This window comes from Falco peregrinus, chromosome Z (genome assembly GCF_023634155.1).
Source record: "Falco peregrinus isolate bFalPer1 chromosome Z, bFalPer1.pri, whole genome shotgun sequence".
In the NCBI taxonomy this organism is placed as follows: Eukaryota; Metazoa; Chordata; class Aves; order Falconiformes; family Falconidae; genus Falco; species Falco peregrinus.
This window is the reverse complement of record NC_073739.1, coordinates 56,622,755-56,648,310: the sequence shown is the minus strand read 5'-3', so window position 1 is coordinate 56,648,310 and position 25,556 is coordinate 56,622,755. Positions and strand designations below refer to the sequence as shown.

Sequence of the window (25,556 nt, the reverse complement as noted above, 5' to 3'; positions counted from 1 at the left end):
CAACTGCCCTGACTTCCTTTCCTAGCCCTCTTCCAGATTTCTCTGGTTGTGCCCAAAAGGATGGCTCTGTACTTTTCTGGGGTTTCGGGGGTAAGAGGCCACTGGGCAGAAAAGGTTAGGTGAATGTAGCAGAAAAGTCACAGATTTTGAAGTCACTCAGAAGTGTGATTATAAGGGTGTCGCTTCTGGCCATGCAACAACCCTTTTATGAGCAGTTTAGGAACAAGAATAAAGCCTCCTCTTTGTGTTTCTGCCATAGAAGAGATCTCTTTTTGTTAGGAGCTGCACCTATGCTTAGACCATTCAGCTGCAGAGTAGCTGTGTTCCAGACCTTAAGTCTCAACTAAGAGAGTATCATGCACTGCCTTACCCCACCACCTTCTGTCTTTTATAAATGTTTCAGTCCTCTCTTAAATGGCCTGGTTCATTGCTATATTGGCTCTGCAGTTGTTGGACCTCGTGTCTTAGCTGTCAACAGTCTCAAGAATCAACATTTTACATTGCCTACATTAAACACTGCTGCTATGGCATTGAAGCAATTTCCCCTTTGACCAAGCCTACTGTTCTTAGTTTTTCTCTGGAAGTGTTAGATCAGTTGCATTTTATTCCTTTTTGGGGTTTGGTGTCCTGCTACAGGCAATGCATTCCGAAATTACTGCATAGCTTATTGAACAACTAAACATGATATTGAGGGCAGAGCAGCCGTTACACAGATTGCTGTTAAGGAAGCAGAAGCATCTATGTGAACTGTCCAGAGGCCTAGTTTTCAGGTGTCCCTTTTGGGACTTCTGTTCTATGATATCAGCTCTCCTCATTTGACTTTGTTCTTCTTAAGAAACACATCCAAACACTATTTTCATTGTTTGCTCTTACAGAATTGTTCAGAATGGTATCATTTGTATTTTGGTTTTGTTTAAATAGAAGGTCATCTAACTCTTGGGGTACCATGTGCTTTAATTAGAACTCCTTTTTGCAGAACAAAAGCTGAGCTAGACCAAGAAGCTCTGATCAGTGGAAACCTGGCAACTGAAGCTAACCTGATCATTCTCGATATGCAAGAGAACATCATCCAGGTAGGAAAAGCAAACCTGGCTTGGTACCAATCACTGCTCCCTGAGAAGCCAGTGGAAGCAAGATTCATTTTTCCTTTTGTTTCTTAGGCCATGCAAAATGTTTCAATTAAAGATCTTCTGTAAACTTTTATAATCTTGAAGAGAAAAAAAAAAAAAGATTAAGAAGAATGAATCCAAAGATGAAATTGCTGCCTGCCTTATGCTGTTGCCACAAGTCCCTTCCACTGTAGAGCATTGCACTACTGTGAATGAAAGGCAAATACACCACCTTGTCTCCAATAGATGTTGTTGAAAGCCATTTCCACTGTATTACTATGATCCTGGAGTTTGGCGAGGATGAGGGAAGAAAAATCTTCATTTATGCTAGAAATGTACCTGAAGATATTAATAATTTAGAAATGGACTCCTGGGTGGCCTTTGTCGTACTTGCATGTATGATCTTGTGAGACAAAAGGATTTAACTTTGAATCCCACAAGTACTCAGTGCAGGAAAGTATCTTTCACCTGCATGGAGTCCTTCTGAAAAGAGATATGCCCCTCTAGAGCAATGTAATATGCAGAACTTACTTGACTTTTAGGAGTCAGATGCAGTAAAATTTCACAGGTCCTGTGACAGCAGTGGAGCCATGACAATTGTCTCTGCTTAGACATGGTTTCCCAGTTTAGGAGAGAGACTTCTAATTCATGGGTATGGAAATACTATTGTTGGAGCAACACGCATGTTCATAGATAGCAAGGAGAAAACTTGGTTCTTGAAAACCTGTTAGCAGAAAAACATTTAACTACTAGACTCCTGTAGTATTGGGCTTGATTTTTGCCTGACACTCATAGCACCTAGTCTCCCCACTATTTGGGTTGTGGGTTTGATGAGAGCATACCAGTATGCCTATTTACCCATGGGGAGGCAAGGGGAAGGATGGTGCTTGCCCACCACAGGATCACTTCGTGATCCAAGATACATGAAAGACTGGACAGACGGTGGGCGGAGTTTCAAGAGTCACTGCTGAAGCTGGCTGAACTTAAAAATGCATTGGAAGGTCTGTGGATGTTGAGAAATGTTCAAGATGTCTTCCCCTGCATCTTCCTGATCACTAAAAAAGTCTTTTGAAATTCCTCCGAAGCAGATATTAACATTTAAGAAAGCTGCAATCTCTAAACTCCTGGATGTGTCTTATTGACAAGAGAGCAGGACTTCAGTTCCTATGTGCCAGTTCATTGCTGAATTACTTCATGCAGTTCTTTATTTTTCTCCTCCATGTGTAGGCAAGCTTTGCAGCAGAGTGCAGAGACAATCTTCTGGGAGGAGTTTTGAAGGTCCTGGTAAATTCTCTTGGCTGTGATCAGAGCACCACTTACCTGACTCATTGCTTTGCTACACTCAGAGCACTCATTGCTAAGGTATGCTCTTGACATAAATCTGTTTACATGTTTCCAATGAAGTTATTAAAGCAGCATTTCCAGAACAGAGCTGTGTGCATTCACTTACCACTTTTCCTTTGGCATTCATTAAATATGTTTTGCATAAGTAAATACAAATGCCTGTCCATAGGGATGTTAGGGGACTAATACAGCTGTTGTAAGGTTATTTCATTGACAACATGAGATGAAATAACTGAATCTGAATAATCTTGTGGTTTTAGCAGTCTACTGTTAAAAATAGGTTTACTAATAAAAAGGTAAAAAATTCCACCCTTATATTTCAAATACATTCTGATTTTAATTAGGAATCTTAATGCCAGGGCTTGCAAAGATTCCATAAAGTCAAATTTAAATTATTATATCTTTAAGACTAGTTTCCAACCAGTTGGGCAGCAGAGAAATCAAAGCTAACTCATCAGAGATCAGGGGGATCATTCTAGGTTTCTGCTTCTAAGGTAGGTTCAAAAATCCTAAATAGATCATAAGATGTTGACAGATTTCATGTTTGTTGTGCCTGAAAAAAAGCCAAATCCAAGTATCTCTCTCATTTCTGTATCACCAATCAAAAAAAAATTTTCAAAATGTGTATGAGGACAGAATTTGACCAAACTTTTTTTATAATATGGGTCATAATGGTTAGGTGCTTCATGAAGACTCTCTAAAATTTGTTTAAGGTCCATTCTCCTACAAAGAAGTTCTACAAAGGAAAAAAAACATTAAATGTTTTTTTCCCCTAAACTATTCTAAAATACAAATGACAAACAGGATACTCCTGTCCAGTTAATGCCTGTCTGCTGTTAAATGTAGATTGGCTGACAAAGCCTAATTACAAGGCACATATCTGAGTAGTTATGAAACTCATAATTTTGTTTTCATTGTACTTTATCTTTGAAAGCTAACTTCCAATTACAATAATGAATTTTGTGAAGCAATCTTTATTCTCATTGAAATAGATCTTGTAGTTAAGCTGACTCAGTTCTGTATTTTATGAAGCAATCATTCCAATTATTTCTATTACACTGTAGGTATATAGACGTTATTCTGCAAATAAAAATGATAGAACTCTGTGCCAGCAGGCTTATAATATAAATTAGATATAAAACAGTGAGATAATGGAATGAAGAAAGGTTGAGAACTAGGAAGTGGGCCTGCAAATGAGAAATAATATCCTGTGTTCTGCTCGCACACCATTATCAGTCCTTTGTATGTACATATGGTGCCAGTACATTCATGTTGGCTACGGTGAAAGTTTGTTTCTGTGTCCTGCCCCCTGGGTTTATTGTCTGCTAGGTGCATCGTGGAGACAGTGTAAAACAGGGCCTGGCATAAAAGTTGGGCAATGGAAGTTTTGTGGCACACCATGGGAGGAAGAACATGCTGGAGGGCTGGGGAAGGGTGGGGCATTGATGCAAAAAGCTAGTAACTGGTCCTTATGCTTAAGGAAGTGTTTGCATGTTTCAACAACCATCAGCTACTCTGAAAATAGCAACTCTCCATACTTCTAAAAATTTTGCAATATTTGGGTTTTCTCTGAGCAATTTTTTTTATTCTCTCTCTTTCTGCCACTCTTTCAAAACACAAAGGCTACTTTCAAACCTTCTTCTCTGTAGAAAAGCTATCAGGAATCCAAATAAATAAAAAAAAAAGAAGCATAAAATGTAGGTTTTGCTAACTTCAAGGCTTCATCTGTTGCAGCACAAGCAAGCTATCAGGCTGCAACAAGGCTTTGCCATGGGTCAGAGTTAGAATCTACTGCGCATGCTGTTTCTCCTTCCTCCAGAAGCCAGCCCACACTGCTCCTCCTCCACCCAGCCACCTAATCCCACCATCCTCAGTGCTATTTACCTGCTTAGCAGAACAAGCTACAGCTGCACATTGTCCATGTCAATCAACCCACTGCCTTCATTCCTCTGCATTTGTCTGAATCCTCTGATTTTTGTGCACTAAGCTATTGATGTTTCAATGTAACAAGAAACAAGAGTAATTAATGCTTTCTTCTCTATCTCCCTTAGTTTGGAGATTTTCTGTTTGAAGAGGAGGTTGAACAGTGTGCTGACCTATGTCAAAGAGTTCTCCATCACTGCAGCAGCAGCATAGATACTACACGGACTCAAGCCTGTGCCACTCTTTATCTTCTCATGAGATACAGCTTCAGCTCTACCAGTGTAAGATTTCAAAAACTATGTTTTGTGCAAACTTTTCTTGTGATCAGTTGAAACCAAAACTGAAGTTGTGATAACAGATGGAACACATCTGCAGATAAAGAGTCACATGTTATGCTGTTTTGAATATTTGACCCTCAAGAAGTGATAGAAGTGTAAGAGAAAAGTAGTTTAAATTATTGCTCATTATTTCATTTAGGAAAATGTGACTTTTTCTGCAACATCTGAAAAAGTATCTTCAAATGTAACAACATTAGGCCTCTGAAAGCAAGGACTATACAATGCATAAGCAATGCTCTTTGTCTTTTTTTTTAACTCCTGTGTCAGAGCTACTCAAACTTAGACTAGCTCTATTCTAATGCCACTATAGCCTCAGTAGAACTACTGCATACCTGTATTAATGGCAATTCTTTGGTGGCCTCCTGGTCTCAGGATTAGACTCTGTTTCTTAACCACCCATATGGAGCAAAGTAAGTACGTTATGCATGTAGGCTCACAATGTCCTAGCATAAAAGGACATGCATTAGCATTTTGGATACCTTGGACATCTGATCTTGCAGTGTTTTGTTTCCTAGTTGTTACTTTAGAAGCCTTGCATATGTAAAAAGTGTTGACTTTGCAGAAGGAAAATGTGCCTCTGAGGCACCATAAGCAAGGTGTAGTGCACCACCAGGCAAAGCCCTCAGAGGCCTTTTGCTTCCCAGATTTATTTCCAGAATGCTTTCCGAGTCCTGTTTCCTCCTCTTCTCCTCTGTGAGTGGCCTGATCTACACACCCATTGGCCTGCACAGTGGGTGAAAGAGGTGCTTCTGACTTGCCCTTGTCTCAAGCAAGCATATGTATTCCAAGGAACATTCTTGCCCCAAAGTACAGGCATGTCAGAACTGGGGAACTTTGGGTTAACCACTCATTTTGGACTCACTTTGATACAGCAGAGGCCACTTGTGTGAGCAGTGAGTTTAACCCACTCAAGTGTGGGCAGGAGAAAGTGGGTTTGTTTTATGTAGTAGGCACAGATATGCATGGTGCAGTGCAGCCATCATTCTTTCATGTTCTTGTTTTTCCTTCTGAAAGAATTTTGCAAGAGTGAAGATGCAGGTGACCATGTCATTAGCCTCTCTGGTTGGAAAATCACCTGAGTTTAATGAGGAATTCCTTCGACGGTCCTTACGAACCATCCTAGCCTATGCAGAAGAAGATGTGGATATGAAGGCAACTCCATTTCCCATTCAGGTCAAATCTTTTATGACATCTGTGATTTTTATCAGGAGTTTTCTCATAGGAAATTGTGTGCTTGGAGCAAGTCCTAGATTTTGGTCTTCCAAAGCAATGAAAGTAAGGCTGCAGGGGTTATTGCATGAGTTTATTTCTAGCACAACAATATGCAGGGAAGAAGTGGGGGACATTATTCCGTATAATAAACTCTTAAGAACTTCTACTGAAATCACATTAAAGGAAAATCACCTCTTAGCTTTGTGTACAATTTTCTTCTAGACCCCAACAGGAACTGTACCCTTTAAGAGTTTTCCAAGATGGAATTTAATTCATTATGTTTTCAGACAAGTAGCATAACGGAAACTTCTCTGCCTTTATCAGTTCATAAGGTGGCAGCAACATTAATTAAAAACATTTCAGACAACTGTCAGACACTGCTAATAATCCTACAGTAACTCAGGTTGTGCTGAAGACTTACAAAAACAGCTGCTGTGTTCTTAGATCATGAATCAACTAAAGCTGAACTCCATTAGCACATTTGATTTTTTTCATTCAGAAATTACAAATCAAAGGATTCCAGCTCACTTTGATTAATTAAAATGTGTGCATAAAATTTGCTATGTCAGCATTCTTCACTGCATTGAACAAAGTTGGAAAAATGAATCTTGTAGCAATTCAGTACAAATCATCTGGTGCAGATGTTATTTTTCTGGAAAGCAAAAATAAAAATGTGAGAAATACATGTTGATCTTTGTATTACTGCAGGTAGAGGAGCTGCTGTGTAATCTGAACAGCATCCTGTCAGATACAGTGAAAATGAGGGAATTTCAGGAAGATCCAGAGATGCTCATGGATCTCATGTACAGGTGAATCTGTTTAGAATTGCTACTGAGGAAGTTCTGCAGTGAGGTGAGCAAAAGAACTGTGCATTTTAGGGACAAGCTGTGGGAAAGTCCTCTGGCTGTTCTGTCTGTGTAGATTCCTGCTTTAGCACAGCTTATCTGTGGCAGCGGGCCCAGGCTGCAGGAATAAGCATGTTGCAGTGGAGCCACTGGAAGGTGGTCATAGACTTGGACAAGGATGGGAGTCAGGGACTGATGGACATTGAAAATCCTTGGGTTTAGCTGGTTTACTCTCCTCTTAGTCCCTGTGAGTTCTGCCTACCCCTGCCTAACCATTTCTTTTGCCCTGTGCTTAGTGAATCATACAGAATAAAGACAGAGGTGTCTCCCTCCATTTAACCCAGGTGGAGAATTATAAAGGTTCTTTCTGTTACCTGAGAAATGATCATTCATACCTCCTTTCTGCCCTGTGTTGTTAGAATTGCCAAAGGGTACCAGACATCACCAGACTTGAGGCTGACTTGGCTGCAAAACATGGCAGAGAAGCACACCAAGAGGAAGTGCTACACAGAAGCAGCCATGTGTCTGGTCCATGCCGCAGCACTGGTGGCAGAGTACCTCAGCATGCTTGAAGACCGAAACTATCTCCCAGTGGGCAGTGTCAGCTTTCAGGTAAGAAAAAGCTCCCAAGCTCTGACAGCATAAGCCTGGGATCGCCTGTTCTGGTGTGTGTATTCCTTCTCATGTTAAGCAGAGTTGAAGTGCATATACAGGGAGGAAAAGCTACAATGGAACATCCATCACCACTCTTGGCAGATTGTTCTGATGATTTATGCTTACTGATAAAAACTGGTACTTTAGAGTCTGGCTGCCTCTAGCTTCTACTTCTAGCAACTGAATACTGTAATGTCTTGTCTGCTAAGTAGAACCCCTCTATTATCACATGCCTTTTCCTGGGGCTGATACTTATCAACTGTGACAGATGCATCTTTCAAACTGCTTTCTCATGATCTAGGTAATTGGAGCTACACATTTCTTTTAGGCATGTTCTCCAATCCTTTGACTGTCCTCCAGTTACTAACCAACACCCTTTTGATTGATGAAATGACAAAATCACCATAACCTATATGCATTTACATCAAACTCCAGTAAAAATGTCCCATAAGTTCTTTCAGCCCAGGAAGTATCTCTCTGTTTATCTCTCCAGAATCCACTGGTTCTTTTGGCATTGTTGAGCTCTTTACTTGGTAGGTTATTGATCTTTTACAGAGAGGTTTTTTTGGATTTTGTTTTTCACCTTTCTTTTCTACATCACAAAGATGAAAGCATAACTCTTTGCTGTTAGAGTTAAACATTTTGAAATGCAGAGTTTTAAACATAGTTTACCAGATTATGCATTTTTGGTTACCCTTATATGAACTGACTTTATATGCAAATTCAGTGATTTTCCGGCTTTTTTTCATAGAATCATAGTTGGAAGGGATCCATAAGCATCATCAAGTCCAACTCACTGCTCCTTGCACAGCTACCTAAAACTAAACCATATCACTGAGAGCACTGTCTAGATGCTCCTTGAACTCTGACAGGCTTGGTGCCATGACTACTTCTCTAGGGGAGCCTGTTCCAGTGACCAACCGCCCTCTCAGTGAAGAACCTCTTCCTAATGTCCAATCTGACCTTCCCCTGACACAGTTTCATTCCATTTCCTTGTGTCCTATCGCTGGTCACCGGAGAGAGGGGATCAGCACATCCCACTCTGTTTTCACACATTATTAAAAATAGGAATGCTGAATCCCTAAAATATTCCCATGTGCTGATTACTCCTTTATCATTATTCTCTAAGATCAGTAAGTACCATTGTTCATTTACAGAGTGTTTGCTGCAATGATTATGAGACATTCCAGCTAATTAGTGGAAATGTTTTGCAGAATCAACTCAGATGTTGTATAGATATCTACTGTTTGGGCATTATTGCCTTTATGAGATTGTAATCTCTTTAAAAGTATCAGGTTTCTGTAGTCTGGTTTTGATTCAGACTTAATTACAATACCTTTAGTTTTTTCTTTAGTAAAATTCTGTATCAGTATTTCCACCAATTTGTCCTGGGTGCGAACTGATAAACCTACCACTATCTGCTCATCTTGTTTACTTTTAAAAAAATATGGCCACAAAGCATATTTCCTCCTCTGAAACTTCCCCAGTTTTCTAAAACATATGGCAACTCAGTATTCATTGCCTGAATACCGGTTTGCTTAGCTCTTTTAAACTGTTGAGGAGCACGTTTTATGGTCCAGATGATTTTGAAATGCCTAACACTAGTAGTTGGTACAGTCATCATCCCTTGATACAACCATATCATCTGGGTTTGGTTTTTTCCTTCAGAATAATAAATGTGAACATGATTGATCTACTTGTCATTTTGCACTGAATTCAGTATGTTGGGTGATAGTGTTGCAATTTCACCCTAGCAATCAGGTGATTGACTAGTATTATTCTTAAATTCCTTTACTGTGTATAGCTGTATATAATCTCTTTACTGGCTAAACTTCTGGCCATAGATTTATACTTCTCCCATTTTGCATCCCTTACCAGTTTTGTATACTTTCTAACATCTAGTTTCCATCCATTACTTCTATTTTCTTCTTTTCTCCCTACTCATTACATACTATAATCATTTAGATATAGGTGAAATCTGCATTCCCTTGCAAAAGTCATCCTGCTCCCAGGCTGCCTTGAATGCTTGTAATCTCACACACTTGACCCTAATGTGATTCCTCCTTCCATTGCTCCGAGATTATGCAGATTGCCATGAATAGATATGTTTCCAGTTATTTTAGAGAACTGAAGTCTATTCTACAAGGCACTAGACAAACAAAAACTTGGAAGTTTAAAGGTAACAAGTCAATCTCTCTCATCAAAATGCTTTTGTAGATACGTGTTTGCCCAAGGAACAGTTGCTCCATAGGAGAGAGGTAATAAAATGCCTTCATGACCAGAAGCCAAATTACACAACTTTTTACCTGACAGTATAATTTTGGATTTCATTTTGCTTAATAATGATAATTAACTATAATAACACTTGCATTTTTACAAAGCCTTTCAAGAGAACAGCTCCCATTCTTTACAAACAGGTTTGTATTCTGCAGCACCTATGAAGATCTTGTTTCGATGACCTTGCTAAGAGAGAAATACTACTCAAACTATATTGGCTTTACCTGGATTTCCAGATCTCACTCACTGATTCTTTCTGTATCCGTTTCTTCATTTAGCTCAGATATTAATTTAACTAATATTGGTGATATATATTTAGTTGTGGAATTGAGGGTGATAATAATGTGTATAAAAAAAGATTCTTCTGGATGAGCAGAAGTGCTATCTCCTTTTTACAGATGAGTAAAATGGGGCAGCAAAGTATTAAATCATGGGTCTTCTGCAGTGACTCTGTTAGTGTCCAGAAAACTGATTGTTAGTAGAGTAACACTTTTCCTTATACTGTGCCACACAAAACGGTACATGCTTCCCTCTGTGCAATCAAAACTATCCCTCAAAATCAGAACAGGATCACTTTTGGTGAAATTCCCTTTGAGCTTCATTTGTGTTTAGACTAAATCTCCTTTGCAAGTGATAAGGTGGACTTAGAGTATGAATTGTGTATGGACTGACTTTAAAGCCACTTCATATTACCACAGACAAGGACTTAGTGTGTGTGTCTACCTGCTAAGGCACAGGGCTAAATAGCCCAGGCTCAGCGGTAGGCTAATTCAACTGTGTGGTTTTGGGGATCTAGCTTGCAGGCTACCCTAGCCTTATCTAACACAGGGATAAAAGCTGGGGATCATAGTAGAGCCCCTTGAGTTTACGCAAGTGTTTCTTTTCCTTAGAGAAAACCATCCCTGTGAGGTCCAAAATAATAGTGGATGATATACATGGTAATTTATGAATTGTCTTTATTATACAAGGGACATATAATATTCTTCAATATAAAGGTACATCAAGGCAAAAGGTGGGTGAGGCATGTCCACTTTGCAAAAGGTCCTGCAAGCACCAGTATGTCATGAAGGCTCTCTCCTACAAGAGTGTATGGACTGTAAAACATGGTAATAGATGCCTGACATTAATTATTACGGGTTTAAAGGCAAAGAAAAGATAATTGGTGTCTGTGACTTTCTTGGTTACTTTCATAAATAAATCACTCTCTGGACATTTTCACTCCTCTGGACTCTTTCCCTTTTGCTACCAAAACAAAAAAAGCCACCAAAGGCTACATGCCATTCCATGAAAATAGTCCTTCATGGCTACTATTACAGAAAGGGAAAACCAGACATTGAGCTGCAGTAGGGGTTGAATGAGTTGCCCTAGGTGTGTGCCAGGGAGGTTAGATCTGGTTGAAGTCACTATCTTCAATGAGACTGGTAGGTAACAAGTGGTATGGGTGTGCTAAAACATGCTGCAATTTTCCCTCTGGATGAAATTCAAACATATTCTCAGCTTGGCAAATGCTGTCCTGAGCTTTGTGCTCACCCTTCCAGTGGAGCTGACGTGATGTGCAGATTAGGCACTCTGAGGGCAGCATGGTTGGAGTAAATTTCACCCATGGAGGAATAAATAAATCCACAAAACCCAAGGGGGAAAGTCCCATGTTGCTAGTGATGAGTGATGCCAATTCTTTATCTGAAATCTGATCAATAGTAATAGCCCTCAGTGTCTCTGCCGTTTTATAAAGATGTCTTTAAGGACTTGACTAGCTAGCCAGCTGGCATCTATCCTGCATGCAGACAGATTGTCATTGCCAGTTTCTGCTGAAGTGAGACAGTATGACACTAATTTAATTCCTTTTAATTACTAGCAAATTGAATGCTGTTGAAAGTTACATATGCTAGTTCCATACTGTATGAACACATATTTTAATGTTCATTTACATGTATTTCTGTATATTATAAAATTTTTCGTGTTGACTCTCTCCAGTGTCATTTATTCAAAGGGATCCTGAAGAACTATAGTCATGTTATTTCATGGTCTAGAATCTCGAAGAGTGACTGACACTGTGTACTTTAGCTAGTTTTATTTAAACGCATAATAAGATAAGTAACTTTACAAGTAGCTGAGTAAATTCTGCAGGATCAAGGTGTAATATGACAGAGGCTGAATTGAGAAGCAGCATTCAGTTATTGCAGGTTTTACAGCAATATGGTCTATGTCCTCCTCCTCTGCTTGCAAAAGTCAAATCAACAACTTGAAAGTTCAACTTGTTCAAGCAGGTGGCAGGAGGTCCAGGGTGCAGCTTGGAATTTCTCACACCCAGGTGCCAGCAGCAGGATGGGCACATTGGTTGTGACCCCTGCAGGGTGGAGATTGAGCTCATGGCAGCTCCCATCAAGATCCAGCACCAGAGAGGGGACATTTTGCAACCTACAGGAGTCTGTGTCTTAAACCTGATGCAAGAAAGAAAGTTTACGGTTCTTGTAGTGAAACTCCTGATTTGCCATCTGCAGAGATTTATGATGTTGTGTTTGCTTCTCAATAGAATTTAATTCTCAATGGATTTATGATGTTATATCCATTTCTCAATGGAATTTAATGGAATTCCATTCTAAATGGTATTTAGCCCAGTGTATCCCCTGGCTTCACTTGTATAATCTCGTTCTTCTTACTGTCATGTAACTATGTTGAAACTGTTTCTGCTTCAATCTTTATGATAGACTATTGATCTGGGTTTCTGATATCTCTGTTCTGATGTATTTTAGAACATTTCATCCAATGTGCTGGAGGAATCTGCTGTTTCAGATGATGTTTTGTCTCCAGATGAAGATGGTATATGTTCTGGGAGGTATTTCTCAGAAAGTGGCCTGGTAGGGCTGCTGGAACAAGCAGCAGAGCTCTTCAGCACGGTGAGTGAGGACCAAAATCACCAGAAGATGGAATTGGGCTCTCAGGGCCAGTTCCATAGCTTATTTTCCTGCGCATGAGGAAATAGTCTTACAGCTAGACCAGGCTTCACAGACTTGCCCCACTGCAAACGAGAGGCAGAGACACATTTAATGGCTGACCCAGCCCTGCCGCAGCCAGGTTGCCTAAGGTAGGCTTTTCAGGTAGCCTAGCTCAGCCGTATATCCACCTCTACTGTGCTAACTACAGCATCAACAGAAAGTGATTGTTCCAGGCACAAATCAAGATTTTGTTTGGTATTTTCATGAGATAGTACATTTAAGAAGAAGATCTTGTTTTAACTATAGATTTTAGAAAGCATGTAAGAGTTACTCCTGTGCCTTCACACAGCATACAACCATCAGCCTCATCTATACCACCACCCATCTGTCTGCACTTACCATGTAAAAAGTCATGATGTCAATACTCAAGTAGCTCGTCATATTGCTGTAGAGCTAAAGAGGATATATGATCTAGCATCTCTGAAGATATAGCTTGGGTTCCTTTTGTCCAGATACAGCTCTGTTTGCCCCGAACCACACATGCTAAACAAATCCATTTCCTTCTGCTCACCTGAATTTCTAACTCTTCTAGCCCCTAAGTAAAAACTTGCATATTTGTTTTTGTTATTGTTTAACAATGGAGTTAAAAAACAGTGTATTCCTATGCACTGGAATTTGGGCTTAAGAGCTCAACAGATCCAAGATCCAAATTAGATCCAGTTTGTTGTCTGCAGCTCAGAAGTACCTGTCTACTATTAAAAGATGAGTCCCATAAAGCCCCTTTTCATCCAGGCCATGAATGGAGATTGAGTTTCTTTTCAGAGTGTGACAGGATTCATTTAATTTCTTCTTTATTTTTTTTTTCTTTTTTCCCCAAGGGAGGATTGTATGAAACTGTGAATGAGGTGTACAAAATTGTCATCCCCATATTGGAAGCCCATCGAGACTTCAGGAAGCTTACTTTGACACACTGCAAGCTACAAAAGGCCTTTGACAGCATTATTAATAAGGTACTTGTGAGACAAGATGCATTACTGGGTTGCACTGTTTGTTTAAGACTGGTGATAATAAAACTGTTCATGCAAAATAGAGCCATTTCCTTTTTCTAATAAAAGTTTCCATCTGCTTTGACCTACCTGCAAAGGGTAGTCCACAGTGAAAAGAGGCTCTATCCTCTCTGTAGCAAAAAGCAGAGATGACTACAAAACTGGTTTAGAGTTACAGAAAAACAGCTGAACAGGTCGAACTCTGGCCACATCTATTTAAGAAAAATAACTTTATTGTCAATTAACTAGTGTTTTCAATTATAAAACAGAAGAAATACAAAAACCTGGCTAAATTCTCAGCACTTATCCTGCCCTTTCCTTCTCTTTCTCCAGAAGAATCTTACTGTTGAGCCTAGATGCTTTCAAATTCTTACCAATTTTCATAACTAAATTTTCATTTTGTTAACATGTATCCAATGGAGTTAAAAAATAGTAAGTCATTTTGTTTTGCAAAAGCTACTTCATAATTAGGTTAATTTTAAGTTAGATTTCATTTAAATGTCCCCTTAATTTGTATGCCTTCTTTCATGAATACATGCTTCTAATCCAACAGCACTGATGATATAGAACTGGCTCTGAAATAGGGAAAATGTAGGATCAGTGACTTTTCTTATACATGAGTTCAGAAAAGAAGGTATCCAAATACCACAGCACTGACATAAAAAATTATTTTAAATTTCCTCTTTGTTTTTATCAATTAGGGTCAAAAGCGAATGTTTGGAACTTACTTCCGTGTTGGTTTCTATGGATCCAAATTTGGGGACTTGGATGAGCAGGAATTTGTTTATAAGGAGCCTGCAATTACCAAACTTCCTGAGATTTCTCACAGGTTAGAGGTAAAGAAAAAAAACATTGTGTTAGCATGATCTCCAATGTTACATTATACTTTCTAATGAACCTACACAGTTCTAACAGTATTATTGCTATATAAAAATCAGTAACAAAATTATTTGTGCCGTAGATTATTTCCTTTGTGTGTATCCTTTCCATTATAGCCCTTTTTACAGCATAATGATGAAAGTGATCCATTCTCTTGAGGCCATGTCTTTTATGGGCAGGCCTGTAATATATTGAATTACTCGGTCTGAGCATGCCAGATATTTGCTTTGGTATCTTTTCAGCTTTATCATGGAACTGGAGCGTTCCCTTCTGATCACTTTACCTTGAGTTCTGCTTTTTTGTGAGCAACTCACACTGATCTTTGTTGGAAGGTGCCTTACCCTGGTCAGCTGTGGTTCATGAAGCAGTATACCGACTGTACAAACCCCAGAAATTGTCATGGTTACTCCTTTCTCCTACAGGCATACAGCTCATTAACATTGTAATAAGGACTAAAACCACTCTGGGATAACTCTGTTTCCTTTCCAGGGATTTTATGGCCAGTGTTTTGGGGAGGATGCTGTGGAAGTGATTAAGGACTCTGCTCCTGTTGACAAAAGAAAGCTGGATCCCAGTAAGGTAGGGAAAGTACTTGAGAGCGTTGAGTGCTTTGTCACAGAAGAGAAGGGAAGAGAAGGAGATCCCTTTGAAACTTCTGTGCTCAAACATTAAGACACAAAAAAATTTTAAAAAAAATAGAATCTGGGCTGTATCTCTGGGCCCAGGGATGTTCTTAAACCCTCTTTGAAAGGCTTAGTTTGGTAGTTTGTCACAGAGTGTGGAAATTAGGAGTTCTGACCTCGAGTCTCTGCTCTGGCTCTGATACTCAGAGTCAAGCTGGGCCCTTCCCAGAGGTAAGTTTTGTCAGCTCTGGAGAAGAGAAGGAACCCTGAAGTGTGCAGCTCTGTGCTCTCCCATGCTTAGCCAGCGTGAACTATGAGATATTTTACATGTGCTATTCCTTTTACACTTCTCGCATTGTAAAGTACTGTAATGGTTCTTACCTCCTTTCTCAGGCATACATACAAATTACTTTTGTGGAGCCATATTTTGATGAGTATGAGATGAAAGACAGGGTAACCTATTTTGAGAAGAACTTCAACCTCTGTCGGTTCATGTACACTACGCCTTTCACGATGGATGGGCGCCCCAGAGGAGAACTTAGTGAGCAATACAAAAGGAACACCATCCTAACCACAATGCATGCTTTCCCCTACATCAAAACTAGAATTAATGTCATCCAAAAAGAAGAGGTAATTGAGTTTTGAGGACAGATCTAATTTCTCAGGGGATGAAAGGAGTCTGTGGGTGGGAAGATTTTCAAATTCTATCCTTGGCAGAAAAAAGAAGGCTGAATTTCTGAGACATGTTACTCTCATAAATAGGAATCGGATGGAATGTGTAGACAAATGCAAGATGGGTATTTGCTATGGAGAAAAGTGGAGAGCAAGTGTATATTCTTCTTTTGACCTCTTAGTTGTAATGCCGTAGGAGGATGTGTGAAGCTCTGTTTAGGGCTGTACTTTTAGCTGGTAAAGTACAGTCAAATAACTAAACTGGGCTCAGAGCTGGTTTAGAGACAGGGAAGCTTTGTAAAAGTAGAAAGTGCAAAACCATTTCAGACATAAAGACAGTAACTTAGAATAATAATGAATTTTTACAAACAGGGAATCAGATCCACATCCTATTCTTGGGAGTGATGTCAGAGAGCTTTGGATCAGTTGCACCAGCTACTAAGACGACATTTAGATTAACAGTCTTCTGGGTTTCACAAGTACTGGTTTTGGCATGGGAGAATGATAGTGGTATTGCCAGATTTAGAACAGGTCAACTGCATGCATGATTCAGGTAATGAAGCATCTTTTCTTCCATTTGTATTAGTTCATTTTAACCCCAATTGAAGTTGCTATTGAAGATATGCGGAAAAAAACACAGGAACTAACTGCAGCCACCAACCAAGAACCACCAGATGCCAAAATGCTCCAGATGGTTTTGCAGGGCTCAGTTGGAGCTACTGTAAATCAGGTAAGGGATCCAAATAAACCATATGAAGAGTTTGTGCATACCTTCCTCATTGTGCTTTCTTTTTCACTCTCATCTCTTGCACTGGAAGTACATCTAGCCAGACACAATCAGTCACAACGTGAACTTAAACTTCAGCCCTTGATATTCAATCATTGTGTAGTGTTCATTAGGTATGCTTTCATTAAAATGGCTTGTGGAAGAGCTGTTTTGGTTGTAGGTACAGAAACTCAGAATCCTGGTGAAATCCAAGGATTTTGCATTTCTAGCACGCTAGCCACCTCACCCATTTTGTTCACTCCAGGTGTACCCTTGGGAAATGGGAATAAAAATAACAATTATTCTGTGGGACCACCACAAACTCACAATTTCATGGAAAATACATGAAGTCAACACCTGAATGCCCCAAAAGAAAGCAGGGGTGCAATAATTAAAATATAAATATGCCTGGTAACAAAAAAGGCAATTCAAAAAATTTTTACAACTAAGAATGAAGACGTAACTGGGAGAAAACTTGGCATTACCCACAATTTCACAGAGTGTGGTTTCTTTGATGAAAGCCTCAATACTCTCAGTTTCTCCAGGTTCTTCATCAGGCAAAGCCTCTAGTCTAAAGTAACATGTTGTAAGCTTTGGAAAGAGTGGTCCTTTTCAGTGCTGGTCTTATTTAACTCCCTTGGGGTCCTGTAATGCCACACATAGCAGCTGTGTTTCTCTCATGTAAGCTAGTTTGGCAGTAGAACTATCCCAGCTCCTCTCGGCTTAGTAGAACATGTCTGTTCCCTTTTTTGTGAGGCTGGAGGAGAAATAAAAACAGGAGAGGACAAAATATGGTGGGCAAAACTCTGCTTGCCAAAGGAAAAACCAGGGTGGGGGAAGGGGGGTGGGGGGTGAGGCGGGGATAGGGGCAAAACCCCATACTGTTATGGTGACTGTGCGTAAGTTTTCTTTTATAATTCCAGTCATGAAATAACAAACAGCTTTACCAGACGTGTGGTCTGTTTTCAGTCTAAGCAGGTGGTTTTGACATATTTCTGTGTTATTTCTATAAGGGACCGCTAGAGGTAGCACAAGTGTTCCTGGCTGAAATTCCAGCAGACCCCAAACTTTATCGACATCACAATAAGCTGAGGTTGTGCTTCAAAGAGTTTATAATGAGGTCAGTAAAAAAAAAAAAAAATCGAATGCTGAATTGTATCAATAAAGCAAACAATCGCGATAATGCACGATAATGTGACTATGTATTTAATTATGCAAGTTAGCATCATGAATCCTAGCATCTCATGCTTTAGATGCTTGGTCCAGACTTGTTATCTCTGCTTCATGGTCAATGCTTTGGTAGGCTTTGCATCCCAAGTGGGAGCATAGTTTAACACTTCAAACTAATTATATAGAAATTATTATTTTTGGTTTTTTCTCTTGATAGTTTACAGAAATCAAGCATTTCAGACTGTTGCCTTGATTTTATTTTTGATAAAATGACGTTTATATGTAGTAAGCTGTTCATAAGAAAATGTTTGACCCTATCCGTCAAGCAGACACATTGGTGGCGGTAGACACATATGGCCTTTGCTTGAGATATGCTTGTAAAATCTTAACAAGCATATTCACATAGCAAGATATTAATCTCCTTAATCCAAACAAAGCATAATTGCTGAAGGGTAAGTTTGAGTTAAATAAAAGTGAGCCTTACACAGAAGACACAGCCTCTGCTCTGCTATTGTCACTGTATCTGTTTATAGTAAGTAGGCAGGTAGCTCGGTATTCTGCAGTCATTAGATTTGTTTTTTATTGGCTCCCTCATGCATTTCTAATGTCTGAAAATTATCACCTCTATTTGTGTACTTGGAAAAGACAGAGGTTTCCTGTTAGTTCATTATCAATTGGGGCTTGACAGATTATCGGAGGAACACCTAGCCCAGAGGAGCTGGATCCTTGGCCATTCAGATCACCTAACACAAAGTTAATGAGTTTAACAGAAGTAGGGGATACATGTTATGCTTTTTGTTCTCTCCTTTTGCCTAGGTGTGGTGAAGCAGTAGAGAAGAACAAGCGCCTTATTACTGCTGACCAGAGGGAATATCAGACAGAGCTCAGAAAGAACTACGCAAAGCTGAAAGAGAACCTTAGGCCCATGATTGAGAGGAAGATCCCAGAGCTGTACAAACCTGTAGTGAAAGTCCATAGCACAAGGTACAAGTAGGGTGGGGTTATCTGTTGTAGCTATGCAAAAAAATGCAAGGAAGAAAGGCAGTTTTAATGGCAGCTAAAACCAGGCCATAAATATACACTGCCAACTTCATGCTTGATTAAAGAAGTCTGTTGTCTTCCCCTGGAGCTGAATGTAGCATTAACTGTGTTTCTCAAGCTGGTCATTCCTGGGGTAGGGAATTTATGTCATAAATGAAAAGATATGAGAAACAACTTTCCATCTCTTCAACATTTGAAGCCAGAAAGGAGGTATAACAGGTATGTGTTTGTTTTGAATACACGGCACCGTGTGTTGTTAGCCAGTATGAAGTAAGAGTGTTCCTTTCACTCTCAGATAACATAATCTGATTTACTCCCATGACTGAGACAGAAAAGTCTTAACTTATGTTCTTTACTTATGAATATATGCTTCTTCACAAAACCACTGTGTCCAGTGTGGGGTGGGAGCAGAAAAAGGAATATGCCTCTGACTTGCCAACACGTAATATGTTTCAATTCATGATTTTTCAGCTGCTCCTTTTCAAAAGGCAAGTATTTCTTGGATTCTTTTTCATTTGCCAACTTTATTTATGGATTCATTTCATTACAGGGAATCTTTTCGTAACCACAGTTTTAGGAAATATGATGCCCAGACTTCTTCACAAAGCACCTAGGACTAGCTGCTTTGGCCAAGGAAGAGCTTCATGCTGCAAGCCAGAAATGATGGGATATTCAACACCTATGAAATCATAAATCTCCCACAAGACAACATGTGAGCTTTTTGGACAGCATGCGGAAAAGCATTTACACAGGATCACTGAATGAAAACTGGAGGATGACTTCTAATCAACCACATTTCATGAGGGCTTGGGAAGGAAGAGGGTGCTGTTTAGATACTTTTGCATATATCGCAAAATAACCACATAACGTGGAGAGGTGGACCATTAGAATGGTCAGTGGCATGAGATCAGTCACACTAGCTAACAGACACAGAACTCTGTGGTTTGGTTGAGGTGTTATGTGAACCCAGATAATGTGTCTAAGGCACATTGGCAAATTATGTCTATATATGTGGTCCTTTCCCAAGACAGCATTTATCCATGTGCTTTTGGCAATGGAGCACACTCTGCAAGTTAATCACATGCTTAAATGCTGTCTTAATAAGGAGGGACATGGTCCCTGTTCAATGTTTCTTAAGCTGGAGCTGTAGGAAAGAGTAATTGCCTCTATCAGTTTCTGTCACCAGTTTGTATCATGGTCCTTAACTGCAGGGAGAGTTCTGCACAAGTTTTCTCAACCAAAGCTTGGAAAGCAAGAAGTAGCAATAAATAATTCTTATAGATCTTCTAATTTTTTTTCTAAGTATAGGGACTACTACTTGATGTGCAGTTGGATTTTTTAATAATCAGTGTCATGTTTAGCAGAGCTAGCAAGTAATAGTTTAAAAAGAAGATGCTAAGCTATGAGTGGTTCTTTTACTATACAATGCTTTTATGTAGATAACCTTATCCAAAATTAACTACATACGTGCACAGTGAGGATTTCCAAAAAGGCACTTCACTTAGGCTTTACTGCAGCTGAAGATAAATTAGCACATAATTCATAATACTTAATGCTTAGTATTTTCTGAGCCCTAAGCAAACATTTTACTGAAGTATCTTTACAGCACTTCTCTGAAGTAAGGAAACGCTATTACAATTTTGGAGATTAGGATGTCGAGATACATATAGAGAGAGATTAGAACTTTGGAACTCATTTAGTGAAGCAATGGCAGGGCCAGAATTTGTATTGTGACCATGCTTACCACTTAACATTTGTATTTTGCAACAAAGATCCATGAAAGCATCCCTCGGTATTACTTCCTTCCCTCCATCTTTCAGGCTTTTGGAAGTTATAGTTTAATGCTGATTAAAGTAGCCAATCCCATTTGCCCAAACACAGAATTTAAAGTTAAAATTAAATAACTGGTGGAATTAAGTTTTTCTTTCGTATTTCATTTTAGAAAATTACACTGAACTTTCTCAGAGTTGATGTCATGTGTTTCTAAATGCAAAGCCTCTTTACTCCAGACTGTAAGAGAGGTTGAGGCTGCTGCTTTTAGTGAAAACATTTTGAATTTGTATAGTCATCTGCAGCCTTGCCATTTGATAATAGGAATTTTCCCAGCACTTTGTTGATATCTGATAGAGTCAAATTTTGAATGTGCTGTGTAGAAGATTCACAGAGATGAGCAAACAAGATGGGTTGTGGAAAGAGGTGAAATAAACCCTACACATAAACCACACTTGAAGTGTAAGAAAGCATTTCCCTCCTCACTCATAGTATTGTTAAATGCAATGATCAGGAATATGTACTCTGTGATTTTGAAGTGAATGCATCCAAAGTACTTAGCAAATCCTATAAACAGCTCAAAGCAAAAGATGCCTCCATGGAGTGGCTTCTCTGTTTTCAAGCTGCTTTGAAACAGTTCTAAGTTGAAAAGGCGATCGATTTCCCAAAGCCTTGAAGCTGTAAGATCTCTGCCCATCAGAACCTCACCCCTATTTTTAACAACTTGTTGGGAAGGTCAGAATACTGTGGTCTATCAGCCCCATAATCCAACTTCATTGTTTACAAGATGCTTATCCTTTACAGCCTAAATAATAGAAACCTCAGATAAACAAACAAAAAACAAACAAACAAAACAACAACAAAAAAACCAACCCAACCTACAGGTGTACAATATGCTAGGTAAAAGTAATTAAGTGTTTCATGTTGCATGATCCCTGAACTGAGAAAATATTTAGGATGATATGAATGCTGAAGGACCTTTCACTCACACTTTACAAGCTGAGCACCCCTCAGCCAGCTGGCCAGTCTTGCCCTCAGTTTGTAGCTCATGTTGTCCCTTTTACAAATGAAACATTTTGTACATTTCTTTCAAGAGTTGAACTATGCAAAATAAATATTCTACCTTATGATACTCATTTTGCAATAAAGTGACTGTTTGACACAGCTTGTTCAGAAGTACCTTTGTGTTACATCTTATACCTCAATAGAATCCATCTGGAAAGAAAATGTCAATAGGAACAAGCTTTCCCTGTAGAAGCATAATTCAGCAGAAAATACAAAGATTTAGGCAGAGGAGGTGTTGATCTGTCTCTAGGATAAATTGTGTCTGTTGCAGGGGTAACGGGCAACAACTTCCTTCCTAACTTCTTTTTTCATTCAGTTTCCATGAAAAATGGCAATGGGAAGCTCAGCGACAGTAGTGACCTCCTTTTTTCCTCTGGTGTATAGGCGTAGAGCAGAAACATGCCTGATTCTTGAATGACATGCCACCTAGGTGATGCAAGACTAGAAAGAGTTGTGTGTGTCTGCACTAGTTAGGTCCAGGATTAAACTACTAAGGCTGTCACAGGTGAACCAGCAAGTGAGGCACAGAACTACATGAGGCACAGAACTACCCCACCCTGGTCTAGAGATTCTGGTGGGTGTCTTGGCTGGGAGTTCACCATAGCTCACTTGTTGCATTTACCGTCAGCGAGCATGTGCTGATTTTGGGGATGGAATCCTTTAGTACAGCACGAGTGTCTCTTGTTGCCACCCCAGCAGTACCCCGTCCCACTGCACTGTGCAGCGGCAGGCTGTGAGCAGCAGCATCAAGTCTGCACACAGCCCCATCGCCCGGCAGAGCGCAACTGATCCAAATCAGGTGTGAGCACACACTTGCACATCTGCCAGCATTCAGCCAACATGCATGTATAAGGACATGTATAAGGACCAACAGTAGTGCCCAGAAGTATAAATTAACCTGTCAGCATGTTTTGAATGCATTTGAACAGTCAAAGTGGGTGCTTTTAGTTAGCACTACTGATCCTGCGTGGGCAAGTCTAATGCTAGATTTCCCAGGTTGCAGAACAGCAGCCATAAAGCGAGCATGCCTTTCATACTGCATGAAAAAAATCGTACATTCAAGGCTTCAGCGGGTGATGGACTGAACAGGCACAACCATGAGTAGTTGTAGCCACACTCAGGCCAGGTAAAGAGAACTGCAGTGCTGTCACAACTGGAAGATCTGGGTTACATGACCTATTTCTGGAAGCTGAGTACTTCCTTGTTAGGTTTCCTACCAATCTGAAGACTTGGGAAAATGAAAGTTAACATTTTAACTCCTTTTTTTGTTTTTCCTTTTTGTCTGTTTGAAGTATCATCATCTCAGATATTTCAGAAACAGGAATTAAAGCTTAGCAGACAGCCTGACACAGAGCCAGCTAGGACTCTTTAAGCTGTTATCATCTCTCAAAGCAATGCTTATTATGAAAATTAAGCACACGATAACAGTGTTTTACTGCACTACAGTGCTGCTGCCTTCTGTAGACAGGAACATATACAAAGGCTGTTCATAGGGTGTTGCTATTAGTGCTAAATTTGGGAGTGGAGTAATTTGGGGAGTAGCTCAGCTGACTATGCTTTAAGCACCTTTTAAGCCAGTTAAACTGAGTGATTAATCAACAGGTCTTGGTAAGTCATCTCAGGTTGGGTAATGCTCCAGTCTAATCAGTGCACTGAAAGAAGGGGCCCCTGTGGAAAAAATCCTTTTTGATTACATGAATAAAGGCAAGTAGAGCTCAGTTAGAGCCAGTAAAATCTGGCATTGGCTGAGTGCTTGACACAGTGAATTGAATACATTTCTGTGACTCCATATGTTCTTAGTGAAGGATTGGTTTAAATGAAGCATTTTTATTCGAAAACTGACTGTTTACCAAGTGTTCAAGAATTAAAAAACTAACCTTGATGAAGTTCTTTGCTAACAATGTAGTCACTCAATATTGCTTAGTAAAAAACCCTGAAAATGTAAAACTAAATGTTTAGCTGACCAAAAAAACCCCAAAAACCAAAGACCCTTAATAGCTGTTTTTCTAGGATTAGTTTAGAAAGCCTTGAAAGATGTACCATTTTGTTCTGCTGTTTGTACTAAGCAATCTGCTACTTCGCACCCTTCAAAACAATTTTTTCCCTTTAGGGAAAAAAATACAAAGTTGAATTCTACCCTTTTTTTAGAAAAGCATTTCCTTTAATGAATTTAAAAGACACCTTAGTGCAAATGTAAATGCTCTAAATCATTGCTCACTTTTTCCCCTATGCTATAAAGCTGATTTTATAGTTCTGTCTATCTGTGGATCTAATCCTTCTTTTAGAACTATCTATTTTTACAGGAATAAGGTTTTTCCCTATCTACTTTTATTCATGGAACATTTCTAAACATGTATTGGACAACTACTAGGACTAGTGAAATCCAAATTACAAAGGAGGTTAAACACTAATAACCAAAGAGACAAGGTATTTCAGCTGGATGCCAGGAGGACTACATCTTATGCTATTTAGCAAATACCTGTAGAACAACTGGAATAAAAGATTTCCTAGTGCACATTTCCAACTTTCTGAAATGTGAACATCTGCACAAATTTCTGTTCCCCAAAGAGAGCTCCGTGAAAAAAACAGAAAAAGCAAGCTTAGCTTTACTGATACATCCAGACCTTGAAAGTGCCAGAAAACTATTTTAAATCCTCAAGCAAACAAGTATTTCTGGACTTAATAAGCAGTGAAGAAAGGAAGTAGGCACAGGACCATATCCTTCCCTTTGTCTGCAGTTCAGCTTTAAGAGAAATGAACAATCCCTTCTCAGGTATCAAAGAGAGGTTGGAAGTGTTCCCAAAGGAGTGTGTTCCTTCTGGAGTTGAGGCACAAAATCCTGGGCTCAAACCTAAACCCTTGGGGTAGCATTTTTCCCTGGGGGAAGGGGAAGGCAAGGGAGGAGGGGAGGGGAGGGGAGGGGAGGGGAGGGGAAGGGAGGGGAGGGGAGGGGCTGCCAGCAAGAACAGCTTTACAAAAATTAAATTATCAATCAAGTGTTTGTCTCAGAGCTGGTGATTTCTCATCAGCCTGTAAGGATGGCATTTTCACTGTAACTTCATGCTGCCAGCTTTTAACATTGGGAGAATAATATAAAAGCAACAGGGTCTTAAAGATTTCAAAGAGGTTGGCATATGTAAAAGACTTCAACCATTGACTAAATTAGGAAGAACAAAAATCTTGTAAACTGTGGCAGGTTAGAGAGAATAAAAGTGGTCCTCCGTGACTGTGTGGAAAGGATTGTTCAGCTCAGGTTGTAGAGGAACCCAGTTGCTCCCAAGGCCTGCTGCAGCCTAGGACAAAGACTGCAGTAGAGTGAAGAGAAATCCATCCATAAAGAAATAAATAAGATATCAGAAATAAAAAGATTAAAAACTAACACACTGCAGGGAACAAAGGGATTAGCACCATGGAAATGGAATTAAGAGCAGGTTACAGTGCTGAATGCATCTCACTTTCTAGCATGTGGGACACAGCACCAAACTGAGGACTGCTGTGCCTTAATGGAAGCTGTCAGGCAAAAAATAATCACAATAGTCAATGTAATAACAATAATAAAACAGAGAAAACTGTTTTTTCCAATTAAAATATTCTTAGGTTTTGGAGGGATTTCTTTTATTTTGGGGCTGGACTTTTTTTGATGTTGACTGCCCTGGATTTTGCAAGTTTCCATCAAGAACTGGGGAACTGCAAAAGCAACAAAAAGCACACTGTGCTTTCCCATCACTCCTTTGAATGAGGCAAAGTGTTGGGATTGATACTTCCAGTGTGGGATCCGGGCTGGCTGGGAGCAGCGGCACAGCCCCGCACATCTTCTGCAGTAGCAGGTGCCAAGAGCGACCACTCTCTTGGTCCTATGTCCACTGTCCTATGCCCAAAAGGGATG

General features: G+C 39.7%; 1 protein-coding gene across 1 annotated transcript in view; it reads left to right on the top strand.

Annotated features, from left to right (window-relative positions):
* Positions 1 to 21,059, top strand: part of DOCK8 (dedicator of cytokinesis 8) — a 93,848-nt gene extending 72,789 nt beyond the window's left edge. Inside the window, 16 exon segments of the mRNA XM_055790383.1 lie at positions 977 to 1,073; positions 2,337 to 2,471; positions 4,505 to 4,657; positions 5,729 to 5,887; positions 6,635 to 6,735; positions 7,191 to 7,383; positions 12,456 to 12,599; positions 13,517 to 13,648; positions 14,386 to 14,520; positions 15,053 to 15,142; positions 15,580 to 15,816; positions 16,445 to 16,588; positions 17,638 to 17,744; positions 18,611 to 18,778; positions 19,386 to 19,444; positions 19,447 to 21,059. Coding sequence (XP_055646358.1) covers positions 977 to 1,073; positions 2,337 to 2,471; positions 4,505 to 4,657; positions 5,729 to 5,887; positions 6,635 to 6,735; positions 7,191 to 7,383; positions 12,456 to 12,599; positions 13,517 to 13,648; positions 14,386 to 14,520; positions 15,053 to 15,142; positions 15,580 to 15,816; positions 16,445 to 16,588; positions 17,638 to 17,744; positions 18,611 to 18,778; positions 19,386 to 19,444; positions 19,447 to 19,499 — 2,107 coding nt within the window. The 3' untranslated portion in view covers positions 19,500 to 21,059.
* Positions 21,060 to 25,556: the final 4,497 nt, after the last annotated feature.